The 18,797-nt window shown below is 52.7% G+C and overlaps 1 protein-coding gene across 1 annotated transcript; it reads right to left on the reverse strand.

Annotated features, from left to right (window-relative positions):
* Positions 1-1,105: 1,105 nt before the first annotated feature.
* On the reverse strand, positions 1,106-13,591 carry IL9R (interleukin 9 receptor). Its single transcript, XM_053554149.1, has 9 exons — positions 13,564-13,591; positions 8,495-8,608; positions 7,983-8,094; positions 7,691-7,869; positions 6,975-7,120; positions 6,224-6,425; positions 5,567-5,672; positions 3,971-4,055; positions 1,106-1,947 (listed from the first exon to the last, which is right to left on the reverse strand). The coding sequence occupies exons 1-9, from the start codon at positions 13,589-13,591 to the stop codon at positions 1,528-1,530; spliced, it is 1,392 nt and encodes a 463-aa protein (XP_053410124.1). The 3' UTR covers positions 1,106-1,527.
* Positions 13,592-18,797: the final 5,206 nt, after the last annotated feature.

Below are 18,797 nucleotides of genomic sequence, written 5' to 3' on the forward strand. Positions count from 1 at the left end.
CTTATGGCTTAGCGCCCAGGGAGAAGCCTCTGTTTTATCCTACCCACAAAACTTCACACCCCCAGCCCCAGGACAGTCTCAGCTTAGCCCTCACCTGACAGAGGATCCCAGCACCAGCCCCAAGCCCAGCCCTTAGGCCCTGCTGGACCTGCCTGGTGCACCTGGGGAGGCATGGGGTCTTGTGAGTGGGGCCATGGTGCCTGGGCCCAGCAGGGATAAGGAGATCAGTGGCAGAGGAAGGGACACTATTATAGGTTGAACTGTGTCCCCCAAATTTTTGTGTTGAAGTCTTAAGCCCAGTTACCCTTGAATGTGACCATCTGAGCAAATAGGGTCTTCACAGATGATCAAGTTAAGATGAAATCCTTAGTGCAAGAGTCTTAAAACATTATGATTGTGTCCCTATAAAAAAGGGAAATTTGGGTGCAAAAACACACAGGGAAGAAGACTTGCAAAGACTGGAGCTTTGCTATCACAAGCCAAGAAACTACCAGAAGCTGGAGCGAGGCTGGACAGATCCTTCCCCTGCACCTTCAAAGGGAGCTTGACTGTGTCAACATGATTCCAGCCTTCTGGATCTCATGACTGTGAGACAACACGTCTCTGCTGTCTTGAGCCACCCAGTTTGTGACATGTTGTTACACCATCCTAGGAGACCACCACAGGCATGTTCTGCTCTATCTGCCACTCTCTCTCTAGACCACAGCCAGCCACGAGAGGGTGAGGACCCTGCACAGGCCACAGCCACTGCTGGGTGGTCACTTCCTGCCCTGACTGCCTGGGAGTCAGTGCTCAGCTTCCTGGGGGCCAGTGGGAAGATGAAATTAGGAGGGACAGGAGGGGCAGCATCCCTGGAGCTGTCTCAGAGCTTCCTCCTGCCATCCCTGGAGCTGTCCCTAAGACTGTGTCCTGCTGTCCCTGGAGCCATCGCTGGCCTCTACATGTGGTCCCTGGAGCCCAGAGAGCCCAGGCTGGCCAAACCCTACCCTTCCTAGCTCCCCTGGTGCCTCTTCAGCCAGTAAAATTTTGAAATAGCCATCATGTCCTTTTAATATCATGGAAAAAGTACCTTGGGAAGGCACAGAGTCACGGTGTCTCACCAGTGTCCACTGGGCCCAGGCTGGCCCTTTAAGGTGGTGAGGGCAGAACAGGCTGTGGGGCCACCGTCCTCTTCTCAGAGAGGATGGGGTAAAGCCAAACAGCAGAGAGGGGCAGCCAGGGGCTGTGGGCAGGATGCTGAGGGCAGAGGCCCCAGAGGTGCTGAGTAAAGAAGGTGAGGAGAGACCTCCAGCCTCCACCCAGGCAGGACCTCTAACCAGAAGGTGCCCCTTCCCAGGAGGTCCAGGTTCAGCCAAGGGTCGGCTCCAGAGACTTTAGTCCATTTTCTCCTAAATGGACAAATGCAGCTGGCAAAGTCAGGGTTCCCAAACTTTCAGGACTAAGCCTGCTGCCTGTCGAGGTCAGAAGGGGGCATAATGCCCTGAGGGTCCTCATGCAGGCTCCTCCTTGCCAGGTCCCAGAGTTCTGCTAGCTGCAAGAAAGTTCACAGGGCAAGGCTGGGATGGGCCCAGGGATCTGCAAGTTTCCTGGGAGGGCTGAGGGGTGGTGCCCTTCACAGCAGCCCAAGGCCAAGTGACAATAGTCACCACCATCTTCCGAGTCTGGGGGAGCCAGCCTGATAGGGGATATAGGAATCCAGTCATCCTGAGGCAAGTAAGCAGGTGGCTGTCCCCCCAGTTCTGTACACCCTTCTGGCAGCACACCCGTGGAGCCCTGAGCCCCCAGGAGGCTGGTCCCACTGCCCTCTTCCTCCTCCTTCTCCATGCCTGCAGATTGCACGTCAAAGGTGAGCAGCGCAATGGCATCCTGGACACCAGACTCTGAGACGCCTTGTGGGGTGCTGTCCTGGCTCCGCTGTACACTGGCTCTGTGGGCGCCCACCCAGGTCTAGAACAGAATACAGGAGGAGGGAAGGGCTCAGGCAGCATGTTCGGGACCCATGCAGCAGCCTCCTCCCCAGCAGGCCCAGCCTCGCTCTTCTGACATCCATACCCAGAGGCCAAGCAGCACCTGTGTCCAAAACAGTCCGTCTTCTCCCCACATGCCAGCCCAGCCTCAACAAGGGACCCTGAGTCCCTTCAGGCCCCTCACCACTTTCCCAGAATAGGCCTGGTGCTCACAACCTGAATCAGGGAACAGATGGTGACAGGTGCCAAGGACAGAGCAACCCCTGACAGCATGCTATCCCAGGACTTCCAGCAGCAACAAGACTGGGCATCCCACCCCATGCCCAACCTACTCATACACACACACACACACACAAGACAGGAGATTCTGTCAGGACTGGCAACTTTCAAAGTACTGGGCTAAGGCCAGCAGACCTGGATCCTTCTGTTGGGCTGCAGAAGACTACTTCCTCCCAAAGGAAGCTGTTCCTTTGGTAGGACCAGGAGTCTCCACCAAATGCACCATGCACACCATACCCCATCACCTATGCTGCTCCCTGGAAAACCAAGCCATGGCATGACAGCACCACACAGGGGTCGAAATAACCCCTGGCAGGAGCCTGGTTTATAGAGAAACACCAGTCCCTGCAACAGGACACAGTCCAGGGGCTGATCACAATCTCTGCCCTGCTCAGCCCTGTCCCCAGCTGCATGGGGCTCTGGACAGTCACATCCACATCTTGGGGAAAGAGGAACTCTCTCAAGAACCAAGTGCTGAGTTTTAACCTTCAAATTATATTTTTGGGCAATAATCTTGAAAACTAGGCTCCACATCGAAAGAGAAAAGGATTTTTCTGCACGGGAAGCTAGAGACACAGGGTGGAAGAGATGTCCTTGCCCCACAGAGTCCAGGGAAGTGCTGGGGCACCAGGATGGAGATCCTAGGGAGAGGGGGGTCAGCTTGGCACAGCTCCTAGGGAGTGGACCAGCACCACCTCCTGTCTTTTGCTCAAAGTAAGGAGCCTGAGGAGGAAACCAGAGACCACCCACTAGAGCTCTCCTCTACCTTTCCTCCCACCCAGGGAGCATGAACTGCCAGCCCAGCAGGGAGGGAAGGGAGTCTGCACAGACCCTCCATGTTGCTCACACTGGCCCTAGCCTGAGGGAAACCACAAAAGGGGAAATGTAGAGTCTACTTCTAAACCTTGGTGCCAGCTCCCCAGGGGACCAGGGAGAGATAAGCACTCCACACTGGCCAACAGAGCAGGAGCCCAGGGGCCAGTGGGGGTCCCAAGGGCAGTACAAGCATCAGAGATCCTTCCCCATGGCCACAGGACACAGACACCTTTACGGAAGGAGGAGGTGAGACACATGGTGGGTGCAGACAGTCCCACGTTTGCACCTTGAACTATCCACTTACTTCAGCTGCAAACCAGAGGGAAGAGAGATAAGTCATAAGAAAATTACATTTTTCTATCAACCATGAAACTGAAGATAAAAGAACAAAAGGAAATCATCAATGGGAAATAAAGCTAATTTGTTTTGCCCATTTGAGGCCCAGTCAGGCAAAGGGTAGATTTAAACCCATTATATAAGGCCAGGGGCGGTGGCTCACACTTGTAATCCTAGCCCTATGGGAGGCTGAGGCGGGTGGATTGCCTGAGTTCATGGGTTCAAGAGCAGCCTGAGCAAGAGCAGACCTGGTCTCTACAAATAGCCCGGTGTTGTGGCAGGCGCCTGTAGTCCCAGCCACTTGGGAGGCTGAGGCAAGAGAATCTCGCTGAAGCCCAAGAGTTTGAGGTTGCTGTGAGTTATGACACCAGGCACTCTACTAAGGGCGACAAAGTGAGACTCTGTCCCAAAAATAATAATAATAACAAACCCATTATATATACCCAAATGGCTCAAAGCATTGACAAGGTCCCCATGCTGCCTCGAGGCCTAACCAAAGCCTACATCCTGGGCTGGCAACAGCTCTGGCCACACCTGTCCCAGGCCCACAGCTGCCACAAGACCCTACGAACCTGGAAATTCCCTCCGTGCACACTATAGAGCGGCTGGAAGAATGCGGTCGGAGAAGGCACGTTCCAGTAGAAAGTTCTCTTCACCCTGAGGCCAGGAGAGGGCAGTCAGAGGCCTAGAGGAACCAGTAGGGGCTCTTCCTGAGGTCTGAGGTCACACTGCAGGGACGGCCGCTCCCTTCCAAACAGCAGATGTCCCACCCGCCTCATCCCTGCCTCTGCCTCTGTCCCCACTAGCTGCATCCAAACCGGCTCTCCCGGCAGGAGCGACACAGCCTGTGGCCTTGACTGCGTGAGCTGTGATGTTCTGCAGGGGCGAGCAGTGGCCAGCAGGGGGAGCCAGTACTCCCGGAACACCGGCTGCCGTCTGCGGGTCTGCAGCTCCCATTCGCTCCGCGTCTCAAGGAGCGCCAGTCCTGCGCGCACAGAGCCCTGTGATCCTCCCGCAAGGATAACTCCCAGGGCTCCCACCCAGCAGGTCCAAATCAACCTCATGAGCCCCCGATGGGCTCCCCTCAGCTCTCCACCTTGGAGCTGTCTCCTCTGACCCCAGTCTCTCCTCCTAAAACCCTGGGAGTTTCTCCACTGCACTCCACGTCTGCTCCTCTCACAGACTCAAGCCAAATCAGCTCTCCAGGTAACCCACGGTCCCCAGCCTCCCAGCAGTCTCTCATGTCCCCTTGGACCCACCAATCCTTTCTCAAAAAAAAAAAAGGAATACAGGGCGGCGCCTGTGGCTCAAGGAGTAGGGCGCCGGTCCCATATGCCGGAGGTGGCGGGTTCAAACCCAGCCCCGGCCAAAAAAAAACAAAAGGAATACAACACAGCTTCACACTCTTCTGCTCTGCCCTCTTCCTGCACCCTCTCTACTACCTGATACGGTGCTGGTGACCCTGCTTGTAACCTGACGTGGGGGGTTTTGTTGTTGTTTTTTGTTTTTTTGAGACAGAATCTCACTATGTTGCCCTGCATAGAGTGCTCTGGCGTCACAGCTCACAGCAACCTCAAACTCTCGGGCTTAACCGATTCTCTTGCCTCAACCTCCAAAGTAGCTGGGACTACAGGCACTCACCACAACTCCCGGCTATTTTTTGTTGCAGTTGTCATTGTCGTTTTAGCTGGCCGGGGCTGGGTTTGAACCCACCAACTTCAGTGTATGTGGCTGGCGCTGTAACCACTGTGCTACGGGCACCCAGCCCTGACGTGGTTTATTTAAGAAGGGCCCTTGTCTGTCTGGTTTTCTAAGGCATCTGCCAGGCCTGAGAACAGGGTCCTGTGCACACCAGATGCCCCAAAGTGCCAAACCACTAAATACCTTCAGAGGCAGGACATAGGGACCTCAGGCTTTTGGTTTAGGTGACTGTGAATCTAGCTCATTGTTGGACTCTGCCACAAATCCCCCTTCCCTTCTCTTCCCTGGCAACTTAAGAACCCCTAACTGGCCCAGGGTGGAAACTCGAAAATCCCACCCCATTCAGGACCAGAAGAAGAGGGTAAAGGAGGGATTGGGACGGCCCTGGACACGCACACTCACATGCACACACTAACACATTCACACACATACACTAATGTATACACACATGCACATTGGCTACCTACCTGGGTGACACCTTGAACAGGAGGTAGGCCAAGGCGCTCATCAGGAGAAAGATGAACACAACAACAAGAGTGCTATCCGGCCGAACCCAGAGTGGAAGCAGGGGGTCTGTGGGCAGGAAGGGCCGAGGGATGGGAGCAGCCTCAGCGCCAGGAAGCTCCCCCAAACCACACAGCAGAGGAGCCCCCATTAGTGTCCTGGGTCAAAGTGGAAAGTGTGTGATGGGCCTGCAGGTTTGTGTCTGAAACACAAACACTTGTGCCTCCTGAAGTGTTAGACCTTGGGAGAGTCACACCCTTGGGCCTCGCTCTTCTCCTGTACCATCCGGCCAGTCATCAGGTCCCTAAGCCTTCCCAGGAGTACTGTGCACAGGGTCAGCCTAGCCCTCACTAAGGACACTGAGGTCACATCTCACCTCCACACAGAGGCACCAGCTCTCACTAATGACACTCTCACTAATGACACCAATAACTACAGGTTCACAGGAAACCTGAGGGTGGCACGTGTTTGTTTCCTTGTCAAACATCTCAGACCTCCAGGCAAAGGAGCCAACTGGGGCATGCCAATCTCAGGGAGGGGTCCAGGAGGGGGAAAGGGTGAAGAGGTCGGATGAACAGGGAGAGAACAGACTCTGGAAGTGCAGCAGCCACAGCACCCACCTGGTCTCTCAGGGGAGGAGCAGTACACGGGCTGGCTCCACTCACTCCACTGGCCTGAGTACTGCTCTCCGTCTGCCACATCGTCCTCCAGGGTAACCATCTGGACACGAAGCCTGACTTCATAGGTGAAGCCAGGGTCCAACTCACTGGCTTCAAGAATGAGCCAGGTCACCCCAACAATGTGGTCCTTGTGCTGTGCCCACTGTGGAGGAGAGAATGAGCAGGCGCTGAGGAGGGGCTGGGTCCCTCGCCCTTAAGAGCGTACATACATCCACACACAGGTGTATTTTAACACACTCAGATAACACACAGACACACCTGTGTTCACACGTGAATATACCTATGCACACACAGGCACATATCGACAGGCAGACTTGCATGCACTCTCATCCACATAGGTGTGTGCACAGACACCACACTCACTACGATCACACACATTCATGAACACAGGCACACCCATGTGCCCACTCGCACATGCAAACAAAAGGCACTCAAGTATGTGGACGGCTACATAAACATACCTGTGTGCACACGCATAAGCACACACATGCACAATCACCACACCTACATGCACTCACAGAGACAGATACGCTCACACCCTGCTCTCACACACACACAGGACTGCACACACTGCACACACCTGCGTGCATACACCTGGCTCTGTCCCCCCACACTTCAAGCTGACACCCCCCATGAGAGTGGAGATATGCCCAGAACTGCTGCTCCCAGGGGAGAGAGGCCCTACTGTTACCTCCCAGGTCTCCTCCTGCCTTTTGAAGGCCAGCTCATAGCTGAGAAGTGTGGTCATTGGCTCCAAGGCAGGACTGATGTTCCAGGTCAGGACACAGTACCCAGAGCTGATGTTGCTGTGCAAGTCAAAGGGTGGGTCCAGCTTAACTGCAACAGAGTGAGTCCATGTGAGTCCAAAGCCCCATGGGTCCAGGTGTGCCATTTAACACACGCAGGACTAGGGATCTGAAAGATTCATAGGGGCAAGGTCAAGGACATCTCAGTTCAGGCACTTCCCTGGGAAACTGGCCCAGAAAAGCCTCAGGTAGAACAGGATGGCAATGACTTCCTCTAGCATCTGCACCTGGACAAGATGGTTTCTAAATCTCTCCTTCCCTCTTCCTTCTCTATCTGCTGCAGGAAGTTCTTTCCAGCATCTTACTGAAGTCCTTCTTGCTATGACTGAAGTGTATTTTACATGACTTAAACTGCAGTCCTTGCCCAGGCTCACAGCCTTGTATCTCTGTCCTCCGCCAAAACCCTGTCCCCACAGTAACCACATGGGCCCTCCTTTCCCAGAGTTCCAGCCTGATCCCAATCCCAGGCTTCACTTGGCAGGGACTGAGGACACTCACTGGGCCACAGGATCACAGGCTACAGGATGCTGTTTGAGCCCCCAACCAACCAGGACTTTCCTGACAACGCCCCTGCTCTAGGCCTATGGCCGCCCCCACTCACCATGTCTCCGGGGCAGGTACTGAGGGTCCACCAGACTGACCATCTCCTTCCCCGAGATAAAGTGGTGGAAAGTGATAGTGAAGTTGTCAGAGGGCACGAACACCCCCTCGGGTGGCAGCTCCACAGTGCACTCGCTGCCCTGGAAGACGCACCTATGGGCACTGCCAGGTGCCTGGTTGCTAAATGGGAAGTTCATCAGTGCCAAGGGACTGCCACGCCATCCTGACCGCAGCTGCTGCTCCCATGAGGGCCCCACCTGACCCCTGCCCCATACCTAACCCTCCACCCTTACCTGGTGAAGAGGAGCCAAGGGCTGGAGTCTTGGCTTGGCTCTGGGGAAGACCAGTGGCAATCGATCCTGAGGATGTTGTTGGTGAGGCAGGTGAATGTTCCAGCCCATGGCTCTGGGGACAGTGATCATGGGGAGCCCACAATGGGTGCTTCAGGGAAGAGTCAAGCCAGGGGTGGGGGAGGATCTGACAGCTGACATCCTAACAGGGTAGTCAACGGGTAGTCACCAGAGACCAATCCCAGGAGAATTCTTCAGGGTAGGGCTGAGACGCTTGGGAAATGACAGGCTCCAACCATGGTGCATGGGCAAGTCAGGCCCAGGGGGCCACCAAGAGGATGGAGGTGGGGAGACCAGGATCAGCGGGGCTGATGTCCAGGCTGAGCCCTGAAGGACATGGCCAGCACAGTTTGGGCTAAAACCCTTTCCCTGAGGCTTGACAGAGGGCAGCTCTGTTCACCAGCTGTGCCCTAGTTCTCCCCCCACCTCACACAGATGCGGATGCTGGCCCTCACCTCCTCCTTCCCACAGGACAGAGGCTCCCAAGCAGACACAAGTGCAAATACAAGTGCAGGTCAGGAGCCAGGTGCCCACATCTCGCCTCAGGGCCTCACTCTCCAACATCCAACCTGCAAGGAACTGGGGTGAGGGGCCTGTGGCAGACACCTGTGAGGTGCCTGAGATGGCCTTGACCTTGCCCCTGTGAATCTTTCAGATCCCCAGTCCTGGGTGTGTTGACTGGCACACCTGGACCCATGGGGTTTTGGCCTCACATGGACTCACTCTGGTCCAGTTAAGCTGGACCCACCCTCTGACTTGCAGAACACCCCCCTGGGAGGGAAGGTCCCCATAAAGTCCTGAGTGCTCTGAGTGGGCCCTGTGAAAGAGGCTGTACACCACTGTCCAGGCTTTTTTTTTTTTTCCAGATGGGGTCTCATTATGTCGCCCTCAGTAGAGTGCCATGGCGTTACAGCTCACAGCAACCTAAAACTCTTGGGCTTAAGCAATTCTCTTGCCTAGCCTCCCAAGTAGCAGGGAATGCAGGCACCTGCCACTACACCCAGCTATTTTTATGTTGTTGTTGTAGTTGTCATTGTTGTTTAGCAGGCCCGGGCCAGATTCAAACCCGCCAGCCCCAGTGTATGTGGCCAGCGCCCTAACCACTGAACTACGGGCGCCGAGTCCACTGTCCAGGCTTTTCCAATAAGAGACTGAAGCTCAGAAAGGTCATTGACCTGACCAAGATTTGTGGGCTGCAGTGTGTAAGACACACCCTCAAAGTCAGATCTCTTGGTGGGTCCTGCACTCAACTAGGTCTCAGCGTCTGCCTGAATACCCTTTCTGGGACCAGCAGCCTCTTCCAGCCCAGCCTCTGTCCCTAGGCCCAGGCTCTGTTGTGCAGGGAAGCCAGGGCTACAGTTACTGAGCTCTTTGGTGCCACACCCTGTTCTGACTGCATAATGTGTATTTTCTGCTCTAATTGTCACACCAGCTCTTCAAGGGAGAAAGACTGTCCCTATCCACAAAGATGCTGAGTCCCAAGGAGTGAAGTGCCTTGCCCAGTGTCATACAGCTAACCTCCAGGCATTCTCCGTCCCTATTGTACCCTTAAATAAAGACCTAACCCAGGGTTCTACCCCAGGAAAGGGGAGAGGACAAAAATAGGGCATCCATGCTACAAATGAACTTCCTAAACTCTGTTACATCCCTGTGCTGAGGCAACCTGTAATGGAAAGTGCCCCCAGAAGGGCAAGGCTCTCAATTGCTAGAGCACTGAGCCCCAGGATCCCTGGGGGTACCAGAGGCGGCTGGAGATGAGGGGCTGGGTGTCAGGAAAAGCCCGGGTGTGGAAGGCTGCTGATACCCTATCGCCCCATTTTCACCTCCAGATGGTACATTGATAGCCCCTGGGCAGGAAGCAGGGCCAGCCGGGTTATGCAAGACTGATGGGTGATAAGGAGAAGAAGCAACAGACATGCACACAGACCACAGCACGCACGCCTCAGGGAGCCTGCACACCCTCAGCAAGCAGCCTATCCATGTGCCTGCAGGACAGACCCCTGCTGAGACAAGAGACCAGGAAGCTCTCATCCTGCCCTAGAAAGGAGCATACAGCCTGGCACCACCAGCCACAGCATGAAAGACCGTGACCAGCTCTCCACAGCAGTGTCTGTCCCCTCTTGCAGCAGTCACTGTCACAGCGGGGATGGGAAGGAAAGGCAAGCAGTCTGCTTGCGAGTGTGAGAAGGCAGAGCAAGGCAGAGCCCCAGCGCCTGGGGGAAGCTCGGGCCAGCAGCCACTTCCAGGCTGAGGGTAGACAACCGCAGCCCCAGCAATGCAGGGACACCCACCTCTGTGCAGAATCAGACCTGCCCAGCCACAAGCTGGCCCAGGAGAAGATGGGAAGCTGAGCATGTCCTGTTGCTAGAACGGGGGGCTGGGGGGGTGGGGGGGAAGGGGTAGGCCAGGACCCTCATGTGACACTTGAGAGCTACAAAGCAAGAGGCCAGGACTTACCCTGGGGGAACACCAGAGGACTGGGCACAGCCACAGGCAACTTCCATCTGTATCTGGTAAGCTGGGCAGGGCAGGGTCACCACCCTCCTATAGACAAGGAAACTAGGCCCAGAGAGACCTGTGTCTTGCCCAGTACCTGGCACCTGCCACCTCTGTTCTTGGCATATGTCCCAGCAGCTCCCACACCAGCACTATGAGCTTCCAGAGAGCAGGGCCAGGAAATGCCCCTCAGCACATGCCCCACAGAAGGCTCTGCACATGCTCTATAAATAGGGGATGCTGCAGGCAGAGCCCAACACTCCCACCCCAGGGCATCACTGGCTCTCTCTACTGTGGCTCCTCAGGCATGAGGCAGGATATTACTGAGATGGGGTCCCCTCATCTTTAACCACAGACACTGGGCAAGGCAGTCAAGGCAGGTGCAGACACCCCACCATGTGCTCCCTGGTCCTGAACAGCACCAGGGAGGTCAGACAACACTAGGTCACAAGATGGTTGCGAGAGCAGGGGGAGAAGCCAGTGTCTGCCACAGGGAGCCTGGCTGACATCTCTCCCAGCATAGCCTCTCCCCTCTTGGGTATGTGGACATGGCCTTCAGGCTATGGCCACTCTGATCCCATCTCAGAGCCCCACCTCCTCTGTCGTCTCAGGGTCCACATCTGGTCCAGACTGCACAAGGCCCTGCATCCTGCCTGCCCTAGCTTCCTGGAGACTGCCCTTTAGCTGGATCCCTGCCTCTGACCACGGACTCCACCAGATCCAGAGGAGGATCTCCGGACAGGCTCAGCCCCTCCCCTGCCCTGCCCGTATGCCCAGAGCACGCACCTGATGCCTGGAACCTCAGGCCGGAGCAGGTCACCATCACAGGGCTGGCCAGGCCTCACAGCACACTCTCCAAGTTGATGTCACACGTCATCCATCTGCTTTCTGGGCCACAGAATCTATCTTATATGGCTTAATGGAGGGGCAGGGTGATATCCTAAATCTTCTTCCGGCCTACCCAGGAAGCAGGAGATATAGAGGTTGGTAGTATGGAGGTTGCTATTTAAATGAAAACTTATCCAGTACTGTCCCCTCTCTGATGGGTGAGGAGGAAGAAAAGCAGACCCTGGTTCACCAAAAGCAGCTGGGGCCCGGGGGCCATGGAGGCTGTGCCAGGAAATGGGGCTGGGAATGGTGGCATGAGCCAGCTCCCACTCCAGCCACACAAGAACATACTGGTCTCCTCTGGCACCTGTGGGACTCCCTGATGCTGTTAGATACAGTATACAAGGATGATGCTGACAGGAGTCAGGGAGCAGAAGGGACGGAGACAGGAAGGCCAGCTGAAGGCAAGTACAGAGACCACAGCCAAGGAGGACAAACCAGACATTCTCAGGGAAGGTGTGGAGAAGGCAGGGGAAGAGGGAAGCTGCACCACAGAGCATCTTCCACACTTTCTTTTTTTTTTTTTTTCGTAGAGACAGAGTTTCACTTTATGGCCCTCGGTAGAGTGTCATGGCATCATACAGCTCACAGCAACCTCCAACTCCTGGGCTTAAGCGATTCTCCTGCCTCAGCCTCCCGAGCAGCTGGGACTACAGGCGCCCACCACAATGCCTGGCCATTTTTTGGTTGCAGTTCAGCCAGAGCCTGGTTTGAACCCGCCACCCTTGGGATATGGGGCCGGCGCCCTATCGACTGAGCCACAGGCGCCGCCCATCTTCCACACTTTCTAATAAGGGGGAAGGGGACTGGTGCTGCCAGAGATGCAGAGAGGTATTGAGTGGACAAAGGCACAGAGCAGGGTAGAGGGGGCAAAGGGCAATTGGAGATTGGAGAGAGATGTAAGGGGGCACTGTCCCCTCTGCCTGGCTTCCTTCCCCATCACATGCCTCTCCCTTCATAAAGCCCATGTCCAGCCCCCCATTCTCCCTTCCCAGTCAGATGGCCCCCAAGTCAGGCCCAGCCCACTGGTGATCCACAGAGCCCTACACTGATGAGGCAAAGGGCTGGGCAGGGACCACGGGCCAAGGCTAGGGCCAGGGTGTCGACACAGCTTTCTCCAGGGGTCTCTCAGTTCAATGGGGGGAAATGCTGCTCCTACCCTTCCTGCTGTCTTGATGAGGAGGCTCCTGCGTGCTGCATCCCCTGCTCAGCACTCCCATTCGCCAGCTCATGCAGCCCAAACTCATTACTAAGCTCTATCTGCACATGAGACTCCTTGGGGATAAGATACTGTCTGGTTGATGTTGCACCCTCTGCACCCATGACTGACTGCTTAATGCATGCTTCCCAGACCTCCCTGCAGAGGCCACCTTTCCCTCCGAATGGTGCTCATGCTTTGGGCATAGGAGGTGCTCTGGGTCATCACTTGAATCACACTGAGAGCCTTCCCACCCTTGACTTTGCATGGCTACACTCAGCAGGTGTGTGTAGAACAGTATGAATCACAGAAAAAGCAAATGGGGTCAGGGAAGGGAAGGACCCACACTTCTTTCTTTCCTCCAGGTGGCTGAGTTGACCTTCCTGCAATCCCACCCTCCTCTGCTGTCCTCCCACCTGCTTCCAGTAGAGCTGCTCCTCATCTGTCCAGCTCCTCACCTGTCCTGAAGCCCTACAAATGCCTGGGGATTGGGAGCGGCTTTGCCAACCCCGGGTCCTAGAGCTCAGCTCCACCTCATGGCCATCACAGCTGCCTCTATCTGGCCTCAGTCCTCGCAAAGTTCACCTCATCATCGTGGAAGCAAAGTTTCTTCTGTAATTAGAAATTCTGGCTGGCAAGTACAGTGCCCTGCCCTCTGTCCAGCTGGGATGCAGCCACACTGGCCATAGGTGGCACACATGACCGCCACAGGCCCAGAAATTCATTTCTCATTCTCATGGTCAGAGCTGCAAATTTTGCCATCTAGGTGAGATGCCCAAGGTCAGGGCATCAGAAGAAGTAAACTAGGGTGGTGCTCTCAAATGCTACACTTCCACAGGCTGGCTGTTCCCTGGGCCCAGGGACAGAGGGCCACTCGTCCCTCTCTGCCTCCTAAAGTTCACACTGACTTGAGAGGTTGGAAAGCCCCAAGTACAAACTTACCTTCCCAGATGCATCTGCCTTGTGCCATCACAAGTCTAATGCACCTGGAGGTGACTTGTCACCCAGCTGTCCCTGGGTGCACAGCAAAGCCCCTCAGCCTGATTCAGGAGATAACTGCAGCAACTTGTGACGTGAGCCAGGCACAGCAGTCCGCCCACATCTGAAACCACGAGTGCATCATAGAGCTGCTGTCCTGAGTAGAGCTGGGAAGTATCTGTCACCACCAATCATGTAAAGTCAGGGAATTGTGAAGTGAGACAAGCTTTCATTCTCCACAGTACTCAGGATTGCCAAATGTGGACGTCAGTGATCTGTCTCTTGCCTGGCAAATGAACATCCCTGTGTGCCTCCCAAGAAATACCCGAGATGCATTTGACTAGTCCAGGAGACGAGGACCCTGGCATAGAGCACTGGCCTTGTCCCCTTCTACACTTTCCCAATATCAGAGGTGCAGGTTCTGCTGTCACCCTTCCACCTGCTTGTTCCTCTGGCTATTTGCAATGTCTTTCTAGGCCAGGACATGAAAATCTACCTCATTTCTTCTTTTTTCTTTATTATTACTTTTGGAGAGACAGAATCTCACTTTGTTGCCCTCAGTAGAGTGCTGTGGTGTCACAGCTCACAGCAACCTTCAACTCCTGGGCTTAGGTGATTCTCTTGCCTCAGCCTCCCGAGTAGCTGGGACTACAGAAACCTGCCACAACGCCCAGGTATTTTTGTTGTTGTTGTTGTTGTTGTTGCAGTTCAGCCAGGGCTGGGTTTGAACCCTCCACCCTCAGTATATGGGGCTGGCGCCCTACTCACTGAGCTACAAGCGCCACCCCCTCTACCTCATATCTTTAATGGCAGTATATGCCATGCTTTAATAATCTCTGCAATGGACATTTGGACTGTTGTCTGCATTCACTGTTTTTTTTTGTTTTTGTTTTGTTTTTGCTTTTGTTTTTGTTTTGAGACAGAGTCTCCCTATGTCTCCCTTGGTAGAGTGGCATAAAGTCACAGCTCACAGCAACCTGAAACTCTTGGGCTTAAGCAATTCTCTTGCCTCAGCCTCCCAAGTAGCTGAGACTACAGGTGCCCACCACAATGCCCGGCTATTTTTGTTGTTGTTGTTGTTGTTGTTGTTATTGTTGTCATTGTTGTTTAGCAGGCCCAGGCCGGGTTCGAACCCACCAGTCCTGGTGCATGTGGCCAGCGCCATAACCACAGAGCTATGAGTGCCAAGTCTGCATTCACTATTTTAAGTAAAGGTAAGGAACAATTCTGGGTGTGGATGTTCAATCAACAGAATGAGCATCTCTGTAGAAAAAAATCACTAGGCGTACCATGGAATACTATTCAGCCACTAAGAAAGATGGAGACGGGCAGCGCCTATGGCTCAGTGGGTAGGGCACCGGCCCCATATACCAAGGATGGTGGGTTCAAATCCGGCCCCAGCCAGATAAAACAGCAGTGGCAACTGCAACAAAAAATAGCCAGGCGTTGTGGCGGGTGCCTGTAGTCCCAGCTACTCGGGAGGCTGAGGCAAGAGAATCACCTAAGCCCAAGAGCTGGAGGTTGCTGTGAGCTGTGATGCCACAGCTCGCTACTGAGGGCAACAAAGTAAGGATGGAGACTTTACATCCTTTGTATTAACATGGATGGAAGTGGAACACATTATTCTTAGTAAAGCATCACAAGAATGGAGAATTTTGAGATGAGGACAATTAATGACGTAGTACATGGTGGGGGTGGGGGAAGGGGAGAGCAGAGTGAGAGAAGGAGGAAGGGGGGTAAGGGGAAAGGAAGAAAAGAGAGAGGGAAGGAGGGAGAGGGTGGGAGAAGGAAAGAGTAGAGAGAGGGAAGGAGGGGGGTGGGGTCTCGGTGTGTGACACACCTTTTGGGGGCAAGACAATTAAAGAGGGAGTTTACCTAACAAATGCAATCAGTATAACCTGGTTTCTTGTACCCTCAATGAATCCCCAACAATAAAAAAAAATCGCTAGGGGTAGAATTTTGGGGTGCCGGGGTTAGCATTTTTAACTACTGATACAGCAGTGCTCCGCTAGCTCAGTTGGGAGAGCATGAGTCTCCTACAAATACTGATAAAGGCTTGGTGGCTTAGCAGCAGAGTCCAGGAGTCCAAGACCAACCTGAGAAACATAATGAGACCCTGTCTCTCAAAAAAATAGAAAAATTACCCAGGCATGATGGTGCTCACCTGTAGTCCCAGTTACTCAGGAAGCTGAAGCCAGAAGATCACTTGAGCCTGGGAGTTAGACATTGCTGTGAGCTATGACACCATTGCACTCTAGCCCAGGCAACAGAGCAAGACCCTATCTCCAAATAAATAAATACTGATAAATACTGCCAAGTGGCAGAACAAAGATTTTGCACCAACCTCTACTCTCACCAACATTAAATATTGTCAGCTTTTTTTCTTTTTGAGACAGAGTCTCACTCAGTTGCCCTGGGGTCAAGTGCCATGGTGTCATAACTCACAGCAACCTCAAACTCTTGGGCTCAAGTGATTCTCTTGCCTCAGCCTCCCGACTAGCTGGAACTACAGGCGCCCACCACAACGCCCAGCTATTTTTTTTAGAGACGGGGTCTCGTTCTTGCTTAGCTAGTCTCAAACTCTCAAACTCAAGTGATCCACCCACCTTGGCCTGCCAGAGTGCTGGGATACGGGCGTGAACAACCACACCCAGCCTTATCAGCCTTTTTAACAGTAAACATTATCAGTCTTTTCAATCTTTGTCAATATGACAGGCAAAGATATTCAAATGTTGTTTTAGTTTGCACTTCCTTGAGTATTTGTCAAGATAAGCATCTTCTTATATATTTATTAGCTATATGCTTTTTGAGGTCCCAAATAAGGTCATGTTTCAGTGTGTGTATGCATTTGTGTATATATGTTTTGAGTGTGTTTATGTGTGTGTGTGTTTGTAAGTGCACATATGTGCATAACTCTTGAATAAGGTCTGGATAAGATTGCAGCTCTCTGAGTCTGAGAACACCAGGACCCGTGAAGAGATGGAATCAAAGGCGCAATCCCATGAAATATCCTAGCAGCGACTGGGGACATACCACATTGTTTTCAAACATTTAAATTTTAATCAGCTGGGCATCTATCTTATCTTACTAGAAACATATATTATTTTTTTCTTTTTCGAGACAAGGTCTTGCTCTGTTGCCCAACTAGAGTGCAACTGTGTTTTCATAGCTCACTACAACCTCAAACTCCTGGGCTCCAGTGATCCTATTGCCTCAGCCTCCTGAATAGCTGGGGACAGGTATCTGCCACAACACCTGGCTAATTTTTCTATTTTTTGTAGAAATAGGGTGTCACTGTTGCTCAGGCTGGTCTTAAACTCCCGAGCTTGAGGGATCCTCCCACTTCGGCTTCATAGAGTGCAGGAATTACAGGAGTGAGCCATGGCACCTAATCATACACTTTTTTTTCTTTTTTGGAGACAAAGTCTCACTTTGTCACCCTTGGTAGAGTGCTGAGTGCGGTGGCATCATAGCTCACTGCAAACTCAAACTCTTGGGCTCAAGTGATTCTCTTGCCTCAACCTCCCAAGTAGCTGGGACTACAGGGGCCCGACACAATGCCTGGCTATTTTTTTTTTTTTCAGATGATTCCTATATAACTTTTATTTTTGGAAGTTAAAGTAGATACAGCAATATACAAAAAGAACAAAAAACACAATAATATAAATTTTTACACTATGAAGTATACATTGGAATTTGAATGCAGTGGCAGGGACGCCCGGCTATTTTTAGAGATGGGCTCTCGTTCTAACTCAGGCTGGTCTCAAACCTGTGAGCTCAGGCAATCCACCCACCTCAGCCTCCCAGAGTGCTAGGTTACAGGTGTGAGCCACTGAGCCTGGCCCTAATTGTATACTTTTATACTCACTTGGAGCCATCCCTTTTTTAGTATCCTGACAAAGAGAGCTTTCTTCTTTCTGTTAAGGTTCCTTCCACCTTAGTGAAGCCTAAATTTACTAACTTAAGACCAGCAGACCACACTACCCACACCATGACCTCAGAAGTGGAGACCACAAGGGCTGTATTGAGAGGAATGAAATCCTGCCAAGAAAAAAGCCAGAGAGGAGAGTCCACGATTCTGCATCTGAAATCTATACAAATTACTGGATGACCTATGAACTGCACATGTACAGGCCAACCCCAAGCAGCCCAGCTAAGGTTAAACAAACTCAACACAAGTTTCAGATGCTATCAACTTCAGAATGGAGTTTGCAGCCTGCTAAAACAACAAAAACAAAGCAAAAAATCAGTACTCCCGGTGGTGCCTGTGGCTCAAGGAGTAGGGCACCGGTCCCATATGCCAGAGGTGGCAGGTTCAAATCTAGCCCCAGCCAAAAAAAAAAAAACAGAAAAAAAGAAAATCTAAAAAAATCAGTACTCCCCAGAGAAATAACAGAATTCGTAGTCTCAATAATGTCTATCATTCATAATTTTCCAACATAGGGTGGCGCCTGTGGCTCAGTCAGTAGGGCGCCAGCCCCATATGCCGAGGGTGGTGGGTTCAAGCCCAGCCCCAACCAAACTGCAACAAAAAAATAGCCGGGCGTTGTGGCGGGTACCTGTGGTCCCAGCTACTCGGGAGGCTGAGGCAGGAGAATCACTTGGGCCCAGGAGTTGGAGGTTGCTGTGAGCTGTGTGATGCCATGGCACTCTACTGAGGGCCATAAAGTGAGACTCTGTCTCTACAAAAAAAATAAATAAATAAATAAATAAATAAAAAATAAAAAATAAAAATTTCCAACATAAACACAAAAATATTGGATATATAAAGAAACAGTTACATGATTCATACAGAAGAGGAATGTCTCCAAAGACTAACTCCTAGGATCAAGTTGTTAGAAATACCAAAGATTTTGAAGCAGTTACTCCAACCATGCTCAAAGCTATAAAGGAAGATATGCTCCCAGTGAATAGATAGAATATCTCCCAGGAGAAATAGTAACTATAAAAAAGAACCAAAAGATGGCCGGCGCCTGTGGCTCAAAGGAGTAGGGCACCGGCCCCATATGCCAGAGGTGGTGGGTTCAAACCCAGCCCCGCCAAAAACTGCAAAAAAAAAAAAGAACCAAAAGGAAAATAAATAAGTGAAAAATACATCTTGGCTTGGTGCCTGTGGCTCAAATGGCTAAGGTGCCAGCCACATACACCTGAGCTGGCGGGTTCAAATCCAGCCTGAGCCCGCCGAACAACAATGATGG

The sequence above is a fragment of the Nycticebus coucang genome, chromosome 12 (genome assembly GCF_027406575.1).
Source record: "Nycticebus coucang isolate mNycCou1 chromosome 12, mNycCou1.pri, whole genome shotgun sequence".
NCBI lineage: Eukaryota > Metazoa > Chordata > Mammalia > Primates > Lorisidae > Nycticebus > Nycticebus coucang.